The sequence below is a fragment of the Misgurnus anguillicaudatus genome, chromosome 6 (genome assembly GCF_027580225.2).
Source record: "Misgurnus anguillicaudatus chromosome 6, ASM2758022v2, whole genome shotgun sequence".
Taxonomy (NCBI): domain Eukaryota; kingdom Metazoa; phylum Chordata; class Actinopteri; order Cypriniformes; family Cobitidae; genus Misgurnus; species Misgurnus anguillicaudatus.
In genome coordinates, this window is record NC_073342.2 from 32,208,894 (window position 1) to 32,225,635 (window position 16,742).

The following is a 16,742-nucleotide window of genomic DNA, read 5'->3' on the forward strand; positions in this document are numbered from 1 at the left end:
CCGCCCCCCTAAGGTGGCCAGAGAAGAAATCTACTTTAACACGTTACCAAAAAGTTTAATATATAGTGCAAATTAATACAAAATAAAATCATTCTATTTCACTGTTTGTCATGTTATCGTTTATTTGACACCCAAACAAGTATCTATGTAGGGCAGTAAATGTGGTAAAAGCATGTGACTTGAGGCTGATCTCTAATTGGCTAGTTTCAGATCTGTCTTGGGGCGCAGCACTGTGTGCCCCAAACCCTCCCACTTATGTTGTAAACAAATTAATATTGTTTTATGTTTATGACCTTATGTGATTGGATCGTTCTCAGATCGTTCTCGGATCTCATAACATTACAATCTCATTACAGTACTGATCAGTGGAAGCAAGTGAAGTATCTTGAGAAATATCATTTTATCCTTACAAAATCACACTTTACAAGGTGTTCAGTTAAAGAATAAATAAAGGATGAAGACGCTTGGACCAGATTGAGCAGCAGGAAGGGATCACGGTTGAGCTTACACAGTGTGCTTTTCCAGCATTTACATAGCTGGATGCTATGTAAGTCATGCCTTTTATTGTTTTCCCTGTTTGCCATTTTAAATCTGCATATTAGACTGTGTAAAATTTTGTGGCGCATTTAAGCTGCCTTTGGGTGGACATGATGCTCAGATAATCCAGTATATTCTGTGGCTTGGTTGACTTTAAGGGAATTTGAGCTGTTGGACTGTATGTTGTCTGTTGTGAGGGAACAGATGCTTGTGCTGCGCGCTATTGAAGAAAAAAGAAACGTACAGGCCTGTGATTAGGCTTTACTGTGCGTGTACTGTTCTGTGTGTGAAATATTAATAAAACATCATATAAGAATAAAAACGTTCATTTTTGGGTGAATTCTACTTTTAGATTTTAATCAGGGAAATGATGTGCAGGTATATAAGAGATCATTGAGATTTTCCTTTGTAGACATTTGATATTTTTAGATATTTTTTCAGGTAGCTCAGCTCTCAGATTGGGTGATGTTTTGTGATTGTGTTCTCTAAGTTTCCTGTCATGTCAGGTCTTTCTCTCCTGTATGAGATCAAAGCATCGACAGACTCGTACTCCTGCTGTCTGCTGACAGAGCTGGAATAGTTTGGTTTCTGGGAATCTGTCAGATTTCCATCACTATAGTTGCTTTGAGCCGTGACTGGGAATCTACTGTGTCAGCCGGAGTGTTTGCAGGAGGAACGGAAGCTCATCAATTGGAATTCAACGGCTGTCTGGGACACTGCAGGGTCAGTGGGCAACTCAATGAATCCTGGACAGAGAAAAACCCAAGAGTTTTAATATCCCTCTATCGCTCTCTCTCTCGCTCTTCCTTTCAGTCAGCTTCCCTTCTCCAGAGATGGAAAATTGTCCATTATTATCAGCCGTGCTGCAGGGAAAGTCAAGACAATATCACAATGTCCTTGTAGCACATTAATAAGCAGCTGAAACTCTTCAGTCGTACAGCAATGATCCAAATTCACAGCCGGAAATAAGTAAACAAATGCTGACAGCTGCAGAAAGAAGATAACTTAAACACATACCGCTGATAAGATATCAGTCATTTACTGTTTATTACAGGGAAACTGAAGGTTGCTTTAAGATGTTTGTCAATCTTACATCATTTATCTAATGTTTATGTATAATAAAATCCAAGATTTCTGGTGTTTATCGAGGATTATCAAACAAAAGCTTTCGTGTCTGTTATATCAGTGAATTATCTGCATCACTTCACATGATATCTATCAAATCATTCATTTTCACAATCACAAACTCTCATTTGAGTTATGTTTGAATATATATTGATAACAATGTTGTTCATTTGAACACATATCACATTATGAGCTCTGAGACACAAACTATAACATGTGTGCTTAAATGTGTTTGTAGATGTAGGGTTAATTCTTTATTTCTGGTGTTTATTAGATGCGACAGTGTCCATACGGCAATATATATATATATATAATATAATATATTTTTGGCCTTTTTTGTATATTTCAAAATATATTATTTTAAAAATAAATCAATTTTAAAGCATTAAAACATATATTTATCCCTCCATATATTTCAAGGCAAGGTAATATATTTATTTTGCATTGGAAGAAAAACTGTTAAAAACCTGTAAACATAACAATTTTAAAGTTTTTCCAACTTCAAAAACATACTTTATAAAATTAACTTGTATTTAGGATTTATTTAAAATATGTTTTGGCAAATAATACATTTTTGCAATACGTACTGTAAAATCTGAAATATATGTGCTTGCCCTTAATATACATTTTAAAATGTATGTTAATATATGAAGGTTAAAACTAAATATATTTCCAAATTTAAAAAAATTAATTGAGCATTACTTTTACACAATGTATTTAGCATATATTTAAAATATTTTGGTCCAATTTTTTGCTGTATGGTTAACGATGAGATGTGAAATCCTTGAATGGTCTTATTAGTATTTTTTTTTCATTTTCTATACTATTACATTTTGGACCAAAATATTTTTTTGTGCTTTATCAACATGATTAAACCCTCAGATATGAAGCGATGTATTTATTGACAATCAGCTCTTTTCTTGAAATCACAATCAGTATTAAATTGCAGATTCATTTCTGACTATTGAAATGAATTTGAGCATTATGTTCAGGTTTATCTCTGATAATGCATCAGTATTATTATGATGATGATATGTGCAGTGAGTTTTCTCTGGAGTGAAGGTTGAAGTAAATCCTCCTGACAGAGCAGTAAGAGTAATATCAGTCTCTGGGGCTCATAGGATCTGACGCTGTGGGTTTTGCTCTCAGATAGTAAATTGGTCATTTAAGAAGCAGCTGGAAACTGGCCTGTGGCGTACTGAGATACTGCAGGAACATACTGAGCACATATGGCACCTGTGCCAAACCTGGATCCTATGTCATTGAGATTTGTTTTCTTCTCCAAAGACTCTAAGACATATGTGAAATCATTTGTCTTGGATTGAGGTTTTACACAATCATGCAAATGTTTATACACAAGAACACTTAACCAGAAGTCATCATTACGCACCCTTATGTCATTTCAAACCTCTATGATCTGTAAAAAAAATCAACTTTAAAATGTTTTACTAACAAAGATAATAAAGTAATTTGAACAAAGTTTTTTGTTGAAGGGGGTCAATTTATTATTTTGTGTTTACTGAATAAAATACAGGCTGCGTTTCCTTTCAGCCATGCTGCTGGAAGTGTGTGTGCAGATCGATCGATGTGTATTATCACACGCACAAAAACAATTACTTTTGATGAAATCATTGATATAATTAAAATATTGATACTTTTTAGATAACTTTACTGTAGATCAATTCCAAATGATCAGCTTCTAGGCATTGATTTATAGATACTGCAGCATCAATGTGCACATCCCTAAAACTAAAGTGTCCTTCACCCAACTTGTGTGTGGATTAACTTTATGATGTTTATACACACGTAATCCTTTGAGTTGAGAGGACTTTAGTTACTAGTTGAGTAAACTCAAAAGTTTGCATATTGCCTAATCCATTTAAGTTGGTTCAACTTGTTGGTTGACATTACTCAGTTGAGTAAACTTCTAAAAGCTGTGCAGAGAGAGAGAGAGAGAGAGAGAGAGAGAGAGAGAGAGAGAGAGAGAGATTGGACCATTTCCCAAATACTGAAAGCACAATCGAGCCCATCAGCAGATCTTGACCGAAAACACTGCTGCAGTAAATCACTTTCTGAAGACAAATACATGAATGAAATCCATTGTGGAAAAATGTTTAGCTGAAACTAAAAGAGTATGATTTGATTGATTTGTATCCAGTGGCCCCACAGATCATTTAGCTTAAATGTCGCATAAAAAATTGCTTTGCATCAACAATACATATTCAGGGAAAGCTCATTTGTCGACCTGACAATGCCAACAAACTGAGTACAACAAAGAAAATGTTTACTCTTTTATCAAATGATCTACTTTGCTTATGAACATATTGTAATATTTACTAAACATAATAAATTACAACATTACAACAAATGTTAATCTTGGTGATTTCAATCCACTTTTGAGACTGTAAAATCTGTCTCACAGTGATGCTGGAGGTTTTTTTTGGTGATTTTTACTTAGTATTTTTGTAGAAATATCTAAACATTGATGAGCAAAATGACCAAATAAAAAAAATTATAAATTTGATTATATAAATCTTGGTATTTTTGTCTTCAGTAAACAATATCTAAACATTTTTAAATTAAGATGCTTTTTCTTTATGAGCAAAACGACCCAAAAAAATAAGTCTAGTTTATAGATCAAAAATATCAAATTTAAGTGATTTTGTGCTTAAAACAAGCATGCATTTGTTTTATGCACAAAATCACTTAAATTTGATATTTTTAGTCTAAAAACTAGACTTATTTTCTTGGGTCGTTTTGCTCATCAAGAAAACAAGACAAAAATCATTTTTTTTATTTTTCTTTTTTGCAGTGTAGACTCAAAATTGTGCTTAAACAAGCAAAAAAATCTGCCAATGCGATAAGAAAAAATCTTGAATTTTTTTTAAACACTTGATTCAAGAAAAATGTAAGAAATTTTTGCTTTCATTGGCAGATTTTTTTGCGTGTTTTAAGCACAAATTCACTTAAATGTTATATTTTGTCTAAAAACTAGACTCATTTTCTTAGGTAATTTTTGCTTATCAAGAAAATGCATCTTGAATTAAGAATATTTAGATATTTCTACTGAAAACAAGACAAAAATACTGAGCAAGGAAGTAATTTTTTGCAGTTCATGTATTTGTTATAGTTTGCAAATGATGAAGTTAGTATCCTAAGTATCTAAAATTTAGTTTTCCTAGTTTTCAAACCAAAATTCAAATAACACATCTTTCTTTAACAAGATGGGTTTTAAAGCAGTTAATTTTGATGACTCTGAATTATCATCAATAGTTACAGTGAAACTTGACCCAGCAAACACTACTAAATTCATTACATTTGGAGTTTTGGCCTTTTAAATATAAAAATTAAAGAGATTTGTGTCCTCAGAAACACTTTTACACAGTGACTCAAAGGTAACAAACAAAATCTTGTTTCCTGTGACCTCAACACGACCGTGCTGAATATTCATGAGAGCGCGTTACTGTCTTTACTCAAACTTGCACTGCTGAATATTCATGCCATATTCAAAACATACGAGAAAAGATGAAATTCAGCCGAGGATCTCTGAAATACATTTCTAGTTTAAGGCTGTGATGAGTTTTGGTTCAACACAAATAGTAAGAGATACATGATGCTATCTAGACTGTACATCATTAATGAGAATCATGGGATATTAAAGTTAGTTGAAAGCGGAGAGATAATGATGTTACAGGTGTGGAAGGTCACCAGAAAGCCATTTAATTATCCCATCACATGAGAAGAGTCATTAGCTGAGACACATTCAGCAAAAATGAAGGTCACCGACGTCCATAAATGGAAATGGAGATATTTTATTCACCATGAGACAAGAACAAGCCATATAATCGTTTAAAATCTAGACAAAAAGACAGAAAGCTAATTGAAAAAAGTGCCATTGAAACACAAAATAGCATCAACTTCCATAACCAGGCAAATGAGAAATACATTAAGATTTACTTACGAGCTAAAATTTCTACATTCTTTATCAGTGATCAAAGAGATAAAAATGAATGTTTTTCCTTTTAAACATCCAATGTGTTCATGCCGGCGTGTCGAGCTTGTGTTGGTTTGATTTATTGGGTTTCAGATGAGTTGATAGTCCTTGTTTGTGCGGTAATGGTCTCTTCTGCTATCAGATAAGATCGATGAGGTTGTTTGTCATCTGGCTGATATTATACACATTTCATATTTGGCATAAATTCTGGAAGGATTTGTGGGTTTGGTGGTGGTTGGGTGGTCGTGTGAGACTGTACAGGTACTGTTAGTGTCCAGCTGGACGACTAAAGACACATGGGATCCACTGAGCAACAGATGTGTCCGTTCTAGAAGAGAGAGAAAGAGAGAGAGATTACATCACACAGAGGAAATAAAATGATAACATAAACAATATCAAAGTTTAAAATGAGTTCACAAATGTGCTGCTAGTAAGATTTGTTTGTCTGCTTGTTTTTATGTCTGAGTGCAAATTTGTTTGCTTGTTTGTTTGTTTTTTGTCTGTCTATCTGTGTATCATTGTATTTATTTTATATATTTGTGCAAATCTGTCTGCATGTTTGTTTGTTTGTGTCTTTAAACATGCAATTGTTTGTATGTTTGTTTAATATTGTTTTTATCCCTGTGTGCAAATCTGTTTGCATGTTTGTTTCTCTGTTTGTTCAATTGTGTTTATTTTATGACTGTGTGCAAATCTGTTTGTTTGTTTGCATGTTTGTTTGTTTGTTTGTTTAATTGTTTATTTTGTGCAAATCTGTTTGGATGTTTGTTTCTCTGTTTGTTTGTTTGTTTGTTTAATTGTTTATTTTATGCCTGTATGCAAATTTGTTTGTTTGTTTGCATGTTTGTTTGTTTGTTTAATTGTTTATTTTGTGCAAATCTGTTTGGATGTTTGTTTCTTTGTTTGTTTGTTTAATTGTGTTTATTTTATGCCTGTGTGCAAATCTGTTTGTTTGTTTTTTTGAATGTTTGTTTGCATGTTTGTTTGTTTGTTTGTTTGTTTGTTAAATTGTTTATTTTGTGCAAATCTGTTTGCATGTTTGTTTTTCTGTTTGTTCAATTGTGTTTATTTTATGACTCTGTTTTTTCAATTGTGTTTGTTTTATGACTGTGTGCAAATCTGTTTGTTTGTTTGTTTGTTTGTTTGCATGTTTGTTTGTTTGTTTGTTTAATTGTTTATTTTGTGCAAATCTGTTTGGATGTTTGTTTCTCTGTTTGTTTGTTTAATTGTTTATTTTATGCCTGTATGCAAATCTGTTTGTTTGTTTGTTTTTTTGAATGTTTGTTTGTTTGTTTGTTTGTTTGTTTAATTGTTTATTTTGTGCAAATCTGTTTGGATGTTTGTTTCTCTGTTTGTTTGTTCAATTGTGTTTATTTTATGCCTGTGTGCAAATCTGTTTGTTTGTTTTTGTTTGTTTGGTGCATGTTTGTTTGTTTGTTTGTTTGTTTATTGTGTGCAAATCTGTTTGCATATTTGTTTGTCTGTTTCTTTGTTGTGTTTATTTTATGCATGTGTGCAAATCTGTTTGCATGTTTGTTCACTGTTTGTTTCTTTTATTGTGTTTATTTAATGCCTGTGTGCAAATTTGTTTGTAAATTTGTTTGCATGTTTGTTTCTCTGTTTGTTTCTTTTATTGTGTTTCTTTTATGCCTGTGTGCAAATCTGTTTGTTTGTTTGCATGTTTTTTTGTTTGTTTATTTTGTGCAAATCTGTTTGGATGTTTGTTTCTCTGTTTGTTTGTTTAATTGTTTATTTTATGCCTGTATGCAAATCTGTTTGTTTGTTTTTTTAAATGTTTGTTTGTTTGTTTAATTGTTTATTTTGTGCAAATCTGTTTGGATGTTTGTTTCTCTGTTTGTTTGTTCAATTGTGTTTATTTTATGCCTGTGTGCAAATCTGTTTGTTTGTTTTTGTTTGTTTGTTTGTTTGTTTGTTTATTGTGTGCAAATCTGTTTGCATATTTGTTTGTCTGTTTCTTTGTTGTGTTTATTTTATGCATGTGTGCAAATCTGTTTGCATGTTTGTTCACTGTTTGTTTCTTTTATTGTGTTTATTTAATGCCTGTGTGCAAATTTGTTTGCATGTTTGTTTCTCTGTTTGTTTCTTTTATTGTGTTTATTTTATGCCTGTGTGCAAATCTGTTTGTTTGTTTGTTTGTATGTTTGTTTGTTTGTTTGTTTGTTTGTTTGTTTAATTGTTTATTTTGTGCAAATCTGTTTGGATGTTTGTTTCTCTGTTTGTTCAATTGTGTTAATTTCATGCCTGTGTGCAAATCTGTGTTTGTTTTTGTTTGTTTGTTTGTTTGCATGTTTGTTTGTTTGTTTATTTTATGTCTGTGTGCAAATTTATTTGCCTGTTTATTGTGTGCAAATCTGTTTGCATATTTGTTTGTCTGTTTCTTTGTTGTGTTTATTTTATGCATGTGTGCAAATCTTTTTGCATGTTTGTTCACTGTTTGTTTCTTTGTGTTTATTTAATGCCTGTGTGCAAATTTGTTTGTAAATTTGTTTGCATGTTTGTTTCTCTGTTTGTTTCTTTTATTGTGTTTATTTTATGCCTGTGTGCAAATCTGTTTGTTTGTTTGTTTGTATGTTTGTTTGTTTGTTTAATTGTTTATTTTGTGCAAATCTGTTTGGATGTTTGTTTCTCTGTTTGTTCAATTGTGTTAATTTCATGCCTGTGTGCAAATCTGTGTTTGTTTTTGTTTGTTTGTTTGTTTGCATGTTTGTTTGTCTGTGTGCAAATTTATTTGCCTGTTTATTGTGTGCAAATCTGTTTGCATATTTGTTTGTCTGTTTCTTTGTTGTGTTTATTTTATGCATGTGTGCAAATCTTTTTGCATGTTTGTTCACTGTTTGTTTCTTTTATTGTGTTTATTTAATGCCTGTGTGCAAATTTGTTTGCATGTTTGTTTGTTTGTTTAATTGTTTATTTTGTGCAGTTCTGTTTGGTTGTTTGTTTCTCTGTTTGTTCAATTGTGTTTATTTTATGCCTGTGTGCAAATCTGTTTGTTTGTTTGTTTTTGTTTGTTTGCATGTTTGTTTGTTTATTTTATGTCTGTGTGCAAATTTATTTGCATGTTTGTTTGTGTTTGTGTGCAAATCTGTTTGCATATTTGTTTGTCTGTTTCTTTGTTGTGTTTATTTTATGCATGTGTGCAAATCTGTTTGCATGTTTGTTCACTGTTTGTTTCTTTTATTGTGTTTATTTAATGCCTGTGTGCAAATTTGTTTGTAAATTTGTTTGCATGTTTGTTTCTCTGTTTGTTTGTTTAATTGTGTTTATTTTATGCCTGTGTGCAAATATGTTTGTTTGTTTGTTTTTTGTTTGCATGTTTGTTTGTTTGTTTAATTGTTTATTTTGTGCAAATCTGTTTGGATGTTTGTTTCTCTGTTTCTTTGTTCAATTGTGTTTATTTTATGCCTGTGTGCAAATCTGTTTGTTTGTTTGTTTGCATGTTTGTTTGTTTGTTTATTTTATGTCTGTGTGCAAATTTATTTGCATGTTTGTGTTTATTGTTTGCATATCTGTTTGCATATTTGTTTTTCTGTTTCTTTGTTGTGTTTATTTTATGCATGTGTGCAAATCTGTTTGCATGTTTGTTCACTGTTTGTTTCTTTTATTGTGTTTATTTAATGCCTGTTTGTTTGTTTGTTTGCTTGTTTGTTTGTTTGTGTTTATTTTATGCCTGTGTGCAAATCTGTTTGTTTGTTTTTGTTTGTTTGTTTGTTTGTTTATTTTATGTCTGTGTGCAAATTTATTTGCATGTTTGTGTTTATTGTTTGCATATCTGTTTGCATATTTGTTTTTCTGTTTCTTTGTTGTGTTTATTTTATGCATGTGTGCAAATCTGTTTGCATGTTTGTTCACTGTTTGTTTCTTTTATTGTGTTTATTTAATGCCTGTGTGCAAATTTGTTTGCATGTTTGTTTGTTTGCTTGTTTGTTTGTTTGTGTTTATTTTATGTCTGTGTGCAAATTTATTTGCATGTCTGTTTCTTTGTTTTTGTTTTATTGTGTGCAAATCTGTTTGCATATTTGTTTGTCTGTTTGTTTTGTTTATTTTATGCATGTGTGCAAATTTGTTTGCATGTTTGTTTGTGTGTTTGTTTGTTGTGTTTATTGTGTTTATTTTATGTCTGTGTGCAAATCTGTTTGCATGTTTGTGTCTTTAAACATGCACTTGTCTGTTAGTTTGTTAATTTAATTGTGTTTATTTTATGCTTGTGTGCAATTGTGTTTGCATGTATGTTTGTTTGTTTGTTGTGTTTATTTTGTATTATAAATCTGTTTGCATGTTTGTGTGTTTGTAATTACCTTGCATTGGCACAGTGTGCACTCTGTGCCGTGTTTGATCCAGGACGAGCCGCTGAACCGTGTGATCCCGTGTTCGTCCTCGCAGGTCTTGGTGATGTCATTACGAATGTTGTGTGCTTGGCACGGGTCTGAGATGCAGTGCGGGCAGCATTCGCCCTCGGGCACCGACGTGAAGTCGCAGTCAGCCGGTGGGCAGGACAAAGGCCAGCAGTCCACTTCTCCCTGCTGTACAACAAAGACAAAACATCAGCACGAGACAAACAGCACATATTGCATAAATAAACATGCAGCTGAGTGTTTAAAGGTCTCGGCTGGAAACTGAAGGGAGTTTAAAAATCCAGGTAAGAATCAGCACGTTTGGCTGGCAACAGTTGTGAGAACTGCAACAATTTTAACTAGAGATGCACTGGCCTATAATTGGTATAGGCAGTATCCTGACAATAAAAGAAGTAAAAAAAACACATCAGAACTCATACTGTGTGATTATTTTTAATTGGGTGACAATGATAACAGAATTGCACTTTTAATGACAAAATAATTTGAAACGAGGAGTAAAAAGGAAAACTATCGGTAGATGGCATTTTAAATATCGGTATTGGCATAGAAATGTTGTATCAGTGCATTCGTAATTGTAACAATTTTTATTGCAACCTCTCATAAGCTCAGTGTTGTGCATGAATTACTGCACAGGTGAACTGTAATATTCTGCATTTTAATGTAAAGAACTTTCAGGGGAATAACTGCAGGCGGCGGCAGGACAGCTAATTGACTTGACATTTAAACTTTTCCACACCGATATTCATGCAGCGAGAAAAATATTACGAGGAAGACCATAGATATATTTCACATCACTTCCACCATATTACATGCTGCACGTCCAAGTCGGCTTTCTCCGTACACCCACAAACCAACTCATTTCTGCTGCTTCCGGTGGTGACAGATCCTTCAATGCAGGTCATATATTTGAGATCCGGTAAAGCAGAGATTTGGCTCAGTTGGATAGTCAGGGTTAGCAGTACTGTCACATTATTCCTGTAGCTCAGTGGTAGAGTCGAGCATTAGCAGCGCAACTGGCTGTAGGTTCGATCCCAGAAAACACAGATATTTGATAAAATGATTTATGTAAGTTTCTTTGGATAAAAACGTCTGCTAAATGCATAAATGTAAGAATCAGAAAATGCTCTGAATGACATTTACAGAGTCGCTCCCTCGAACCCCGAGTCTGTGACCGATGTGACTGTAAGTATTCAGACGACCTGTTCTGATTCGCTCTGGTCCGGCTGGTTTGCTTATCAGCTAAAGAGGAGCAGAATGTGTTTTCCTAAACAATTATCCTTACCTGACCGTTTCTACAGCAAATGCCTTTCTCCGGCACTGAATGTCAATGCTGTGCTGTATATTTATTATCATTGTGCCGTGCAGAATAAAATGATTGAAGTTTAATATAAGCACAGCCCTACCGAGCCCCTAAGGTGACATTGGAGTAAAAAAAATGTAAAGTTTAGTTTCGTGTGCGCACATTAAACTTTTGCTTTCACGTGCGCACGCGAAACTAAACTTTATGGGGCGGTTTCTCGGACAGGGATTAGACTAGTCCTAGACTAAAACATTTTTAAGAGCTGTCCAAACTGAAAACAACTTGCACTGACATATCTTAAAATACATCAGGGCCCTTTGTTTTTCCTCAAAATGCACACAGATAATGTTTTTAGTAAGGCATATTTGTTAAAACTAGTTATATTTCCTAATTAAACTAAGGCCTAGTCCTGGATTAAGCTAATCCCTGTCCGGGAAACCGCCCCTATAATTTTTTTCTCCATGTCCCCTTAGGGGCTCCGTACAGCCCAGCTACAATTATACATTATAAAAACATTCCCGTAATGTACGTTTTAAAAACGTATTTTTAACATTCTTACAACGTTAAAAACGTCCATTTTTTAGACGTTGTATAAACGTTATTGTTTGGTTATAACATTATTCAAATTTACTCATTTTTAGAGTGGTTTGGTCTGTTGTTCTATTCATGCTCTAAGAACGTTTTCCTACACTCCTAATATGTTATAAAAACATTAATTAAATGTTCTTCAAACTTTTAAAACGTCCATTTTTTAGACGTTGTATGAACGTTATTGTGTGGTTATACGAACGTTATTTAAAATGTTTAAGAACGGTTCGGTCTGTTATGCCAGTGTTCTAAGATCATTTTCCTAACGTTCATAATAGGTTATAAAAACATTGTTTAAACATTCTTAGAACGTTAAAAATGTGCAGTGTTTTAGACATTGTATTAACGTTATTGTGTGGTTATAAGAACGTTATTCAAAACATCTTAGAACGGTTCGGTTTGTTGTTATATTAATGTTCTAAGAACGTTTTTTAAAAACTTTATTAAAACGTTCCATTCACCATTTTATTACTGTTCTAAGAAAATTTTTCTAACGTTTATAATAGGTTATAAATACATTGTTTAAACGTCAATTTTTTATGTTGTATTAAAGTTATTGTGTGGTTATAAGAACGTTATTAAATTTTTTTTTAGAACAATTTGGTTTGCTGTTATATTAACTCTTTCACCGCCATTGACGAGTTATCTTGCCAATTAAGAGAAAAAATTTGCATAAAAACGTGTTCCTGATGAGGTTTTATGTTAATCTGTAATACTGTGATTATCCATTAGATGGCTAACTTGCCCAATTTATAAAAAACTGAAGCAAAAACGTTATTCACTCATTTTAAACACTGTGTATGTTTTGATAATCGTTCTGAATCTGATCTTTAACAAAATTTCTTCACGAAAATGCAATTATTAAAAAAAATATTTTAAAGAAAAATACCCATATTTAAGAGTTTATAAGAAGAGAAAAAATATAGATAGGATGAAATGTTTTTTTTAAACGTTTTATTAGTTTGTTTGTTTGTTTGAAAGCAGAAATGTTTTTTCATGTGATATATATTTGTATGTTTAAATATTTTTAGAAGAAAATTTTCCTGGAAGGCATTTTGTGAAACTTTTGGACGGCTGGCTGGGAATGAGTTAATTAGTTGAGAATGTTTTCCTAATGTTCATAATAAAGTAGGTTATAAAAACATTGTTTAAACGTTCTTAGAACGTTAAAATAGTATGTTGCTATATTAATATTCTAAGAATGTTTCTTTAACTCATTCACCGCCATTGACGAGTTATCTCGTCAATTATGAGTTAATATTTAACTAATAAATATGCCTTTCTGGACGAATTTCAAAGTGAAAGTGTAAACCGCTTTTATCCACTAGATGGCGCCAAAACGAATTTTTCAAAAACGGAAGTTAAAAAGATTTAATGATTTATTTTAACTGCCTTTATGTTTGATAGTCATTCTGAGTCTGATCTCTAACATAAATTCCTTTACAAAAACGCAATTTTTTAAGCTTTTTGCTCAAAATTTTGAAAATATTTTTGAAGAGAAATATCCATATTTCAGTGGTTAAATTAAGTGGAAAAAGTAAATATATAATGAAACGTTTTTTCCCCATTTTGTTTGTTTGTTTGTTTATTGTTTGTTTGAAAGCAGAGGGTGTGTTCTTTAGTTTGATATAATTTGTATGTTTATATATTTATATAATTTTTCCTGCAAGGAATTTTGTGAAACTTTTGTTAAAATCAGAAAAATGCAGGTGGGCAAATTTTCTCAAAAAGGCTGGCGGTGAATGAGTTAATAACTTTAATAGAACCTTTAGAGAACATTAGCCAAAGTTCTTACGTTCTTACGTTAGCTGTGAGTGTGCCGACTGTTTCACCACAATAAACGTTTCATCCAGCTGTTTGATAAATTATTGTCACATTGACCTCATTTTGTTTAATTTCACGAGTGGCGTCCAATCGTCAACACATTTAATCATCGTAAGAGCATCAGATTAATCTCAAACCCCTCGAGCTTCTCCGGTGTCCTGCTCAGGATTCTGGGAATAATCTGTCAGGTAAACATGTTCAATGATGTTTGTTTAATGTGAAGTTCAACACTCCTCTCCTGTGATTTATGTCCGCAAACATCCATTGGTATTTTAAATAACGTTCAGAATGAAGCAACACTAACTGTGTCAGGCACCTACGGGAATAAAGCAGGATTTATAAGAAAGCAATTCATGTAGAAATGAGGCGTGTTTGCACTAAAGACTAACAGCGGCTTCATTTATAGACTCGGAGTGAAAAATCAGCACAGATTCAGATACTATAGCACCTGGTGAGACTCTCTCTCTCTCTCTCTCCGAGTTACTCTTTATTCTTCCCTTTCTTTTCATCCACTCTATTCATTTCATGTCCTCCGGCCGTGCATTGAGTAATAAACTTCCCATCTTTTTTATTGACGTGTTGGATGTTTCCACCGGCCGGCTGCTCCTGGAGAATAAAAGCATTTATGGATGTTGCAGTCGGTGTAACGGCTCTTCTGAGCTCATATGCTAATGAGGCTGTGTGTGTGTGTGTGTGTTTGTGTATTTGATGAAGGCTAAAGCTGTAGAAGATGTAGTCAAAGCTCTGTGGTTTGTGGGTAAGGAGCCAATCGGGAGGAGGTCACAACATGGTGGTTTCTTCCAAAAATATCCCCTCATGAATGCTAATATGACATTAGCATTAGAGGAGCATATGGATGGAGGCAGGAACAGCTGATGGATGTGTGTGTGTGTATGTAAAGGGATTCTCTCAGAATGAGATCAGTACAGAAACACCTCATACACTTGATTGCAGAGAACAAGGAGCTTTGATCTAATCCATCAGACTGGTTTTATTTTCTCATTGGTTTTGAAATTGAAAAGGTTTGATGAAAAGAGACAACAAACCGACTTAGCACTGCAGTTAAGGGATAGTTTGGTTAAAAATGAAAATGACCCCAGGTTTAACTCATCCTCAAGACATACAAGATAATTTGTGTTTGTCTGAAAGATGATGGACATATGTGAGTTATTTTAGTAAATGTCATAGGTCTTTCAAGCTTTATACAGGTAGAAATTATGGGGTAATAATTTTTTACCCTATACCTTTAAAGGGCACCTATAATGCATAATCCACAAGTTGTTTGGACATAATGTGTGTTGGCAGTGTGTGAACCCAACCACAACTACGATAAAAAAAAATCCGCGACACCTTGTTTTTAATCCCCATTTAACCAAAGCAGTCTCATTAGACATGCCGTTTTGATTCTCTTACCAATGTGAGGTCACGCTTTAGAAGCCCCGCCCACTTACAGTTCTGCATTACCACAGTTTCCCCCCTCACCGAGTTGTACACTATCCAATAGATACTATTGTCTCAGACTGTATTTATCAGATCTATTTGAACTGAAAGCGCTCACTGTCTGTTTGTAAGGAACACTGTAAAAAATAATAAGCTGGATTTGCTTTAAAAAAGTTTATGCAACAATGATGCACTATATTTTTAAGTAAGTTTTACTTGAAATGTTAAGCAATTGCATAAAATTCCATGTATTGCTGCGTTTATACCAGTTGTGGTAGAGGCGTCAAGCGCGAATTTTGCCTTATTCGCGCATATAGTTCTCGCGAATTTAGCGTTGCCGTGGCAAACGTGCGAGTTGAAAAATGTGAACTTTAGCGGAAAAACGCGCCGTGTTAACCAATCAGGAGCTTGCTCTAGTAGTGACGTGATTACAGAAAGCGAGCAGAGTCGCAGAAGCCCCTCCCATGACGTGAATTTTTGCATGAATGTCTCAATGACTAGAATTTCACGTGTGAATGAAGTGAGTAAACTCAAACTGTTCAAGCAGAAAACTAGGTGCGGAAGATGCGACTTTGACGCCTCAAACGTGGCTGGTGTGAACCCACGGTAATACTTACTTAAAAAAATGCAAAAATGATGCACTACATTTTTAACTCTTTCTTTGCCAGCCATTTCTTTGGTGATTTTCACAAAAGTTTCATAAAATACCTTCCAAGAAATTTTCCTTCTAAAAATATATAAACATAATATTAAATGAAAGAACAGATCCTCTGCTTTCAAACAAACAAACAAACGAAATAGAGAAAAAAGTTTCATCCTATCTTTTTTTTTCTCTGCTTATAAACTCTCAAATATGGACATTTTCTTTAAAAATATTTTTTAGCAAAAAACTGAAGGAATTTTGTTAGATTACAGATTACCATAAAAACTCATTAGGAACACAGTTTTTATGCAAATGTTTTCTCTTACCATATGTTCCGGACTACAAGCCGCGTTTTTTTCATAACTTGGCTGGTGCTGTGTCTTATAGTCAGGTGCGCCTTGTAAGTCAGTATGAATTAATTTTGACATTTACACACCTGAGACTTATATTACATCTTGTAAAAAGGCCATAATAGGTGCCCTTTAACATCTGATACCAAATTTGAAAAGATGATCAGATGCTTCAGTATACATTTGTGTCCTATATTTTACCATCTTTGTTGTCAATATATGATTTAGCTTTAAATTATTTTATTGTTATATTTTAGTTTTATCATACACTTCACTTTATCTTTATCTTATACTTTTATCATATTTTAGTTTGATCATATACTTTAAATATTTTGGAGAGTCTTACTGTAAACTGAATACTTCAATCTTAAATCTTATTTTTAATGTCCAGCGAGATTAAAATAGCATTTTATATCATTTATTCATGTTCTGTATAGGAAATGAGAGGAATATTCGTATGTATATGAATATAGAGAAATATGGAGATTGTATTTTATGTCACAGTTTCTAATCAAGTTTTCATTGCTGCTATAAATCACTTATATTCATTTTCTTATCTCATCCGAAT

The 16,742-nt window shown here is 33.1% G+C and overlaps 1 protein-coding gene across 1 annotated transcript in view; it reads right to left on the reverse strand.

Moving 5' to 3' along the window:
• Window positions 1-5,454: 5,454 nt before the first annotated feature.
• nell2a (neural EGFL like 2a) overlaps window positions 5,455-16,742 on the reverse strand; it is an 88,880-nt gene continuing 77,592 nt past the window's right edge. Inside the window, exons 19-20 of the mRNA XM_055191640.2 lie at window positions 9,973-10,197; window positions 5,455-5,984 (exon numbers count right to left, since the gene is read on the reverse strand). Coding sequence (XP_055047615.2) covers window positions 5,943-5,984; window positions 9,973-10,197 — 267 coding nt within the window. The 3' untranslated portion in view covers window positions 5,455-5,942. The remainder of the gene's footprint in view (window positions 5,985-9,972; window positions 10,198-16,742) is intronic.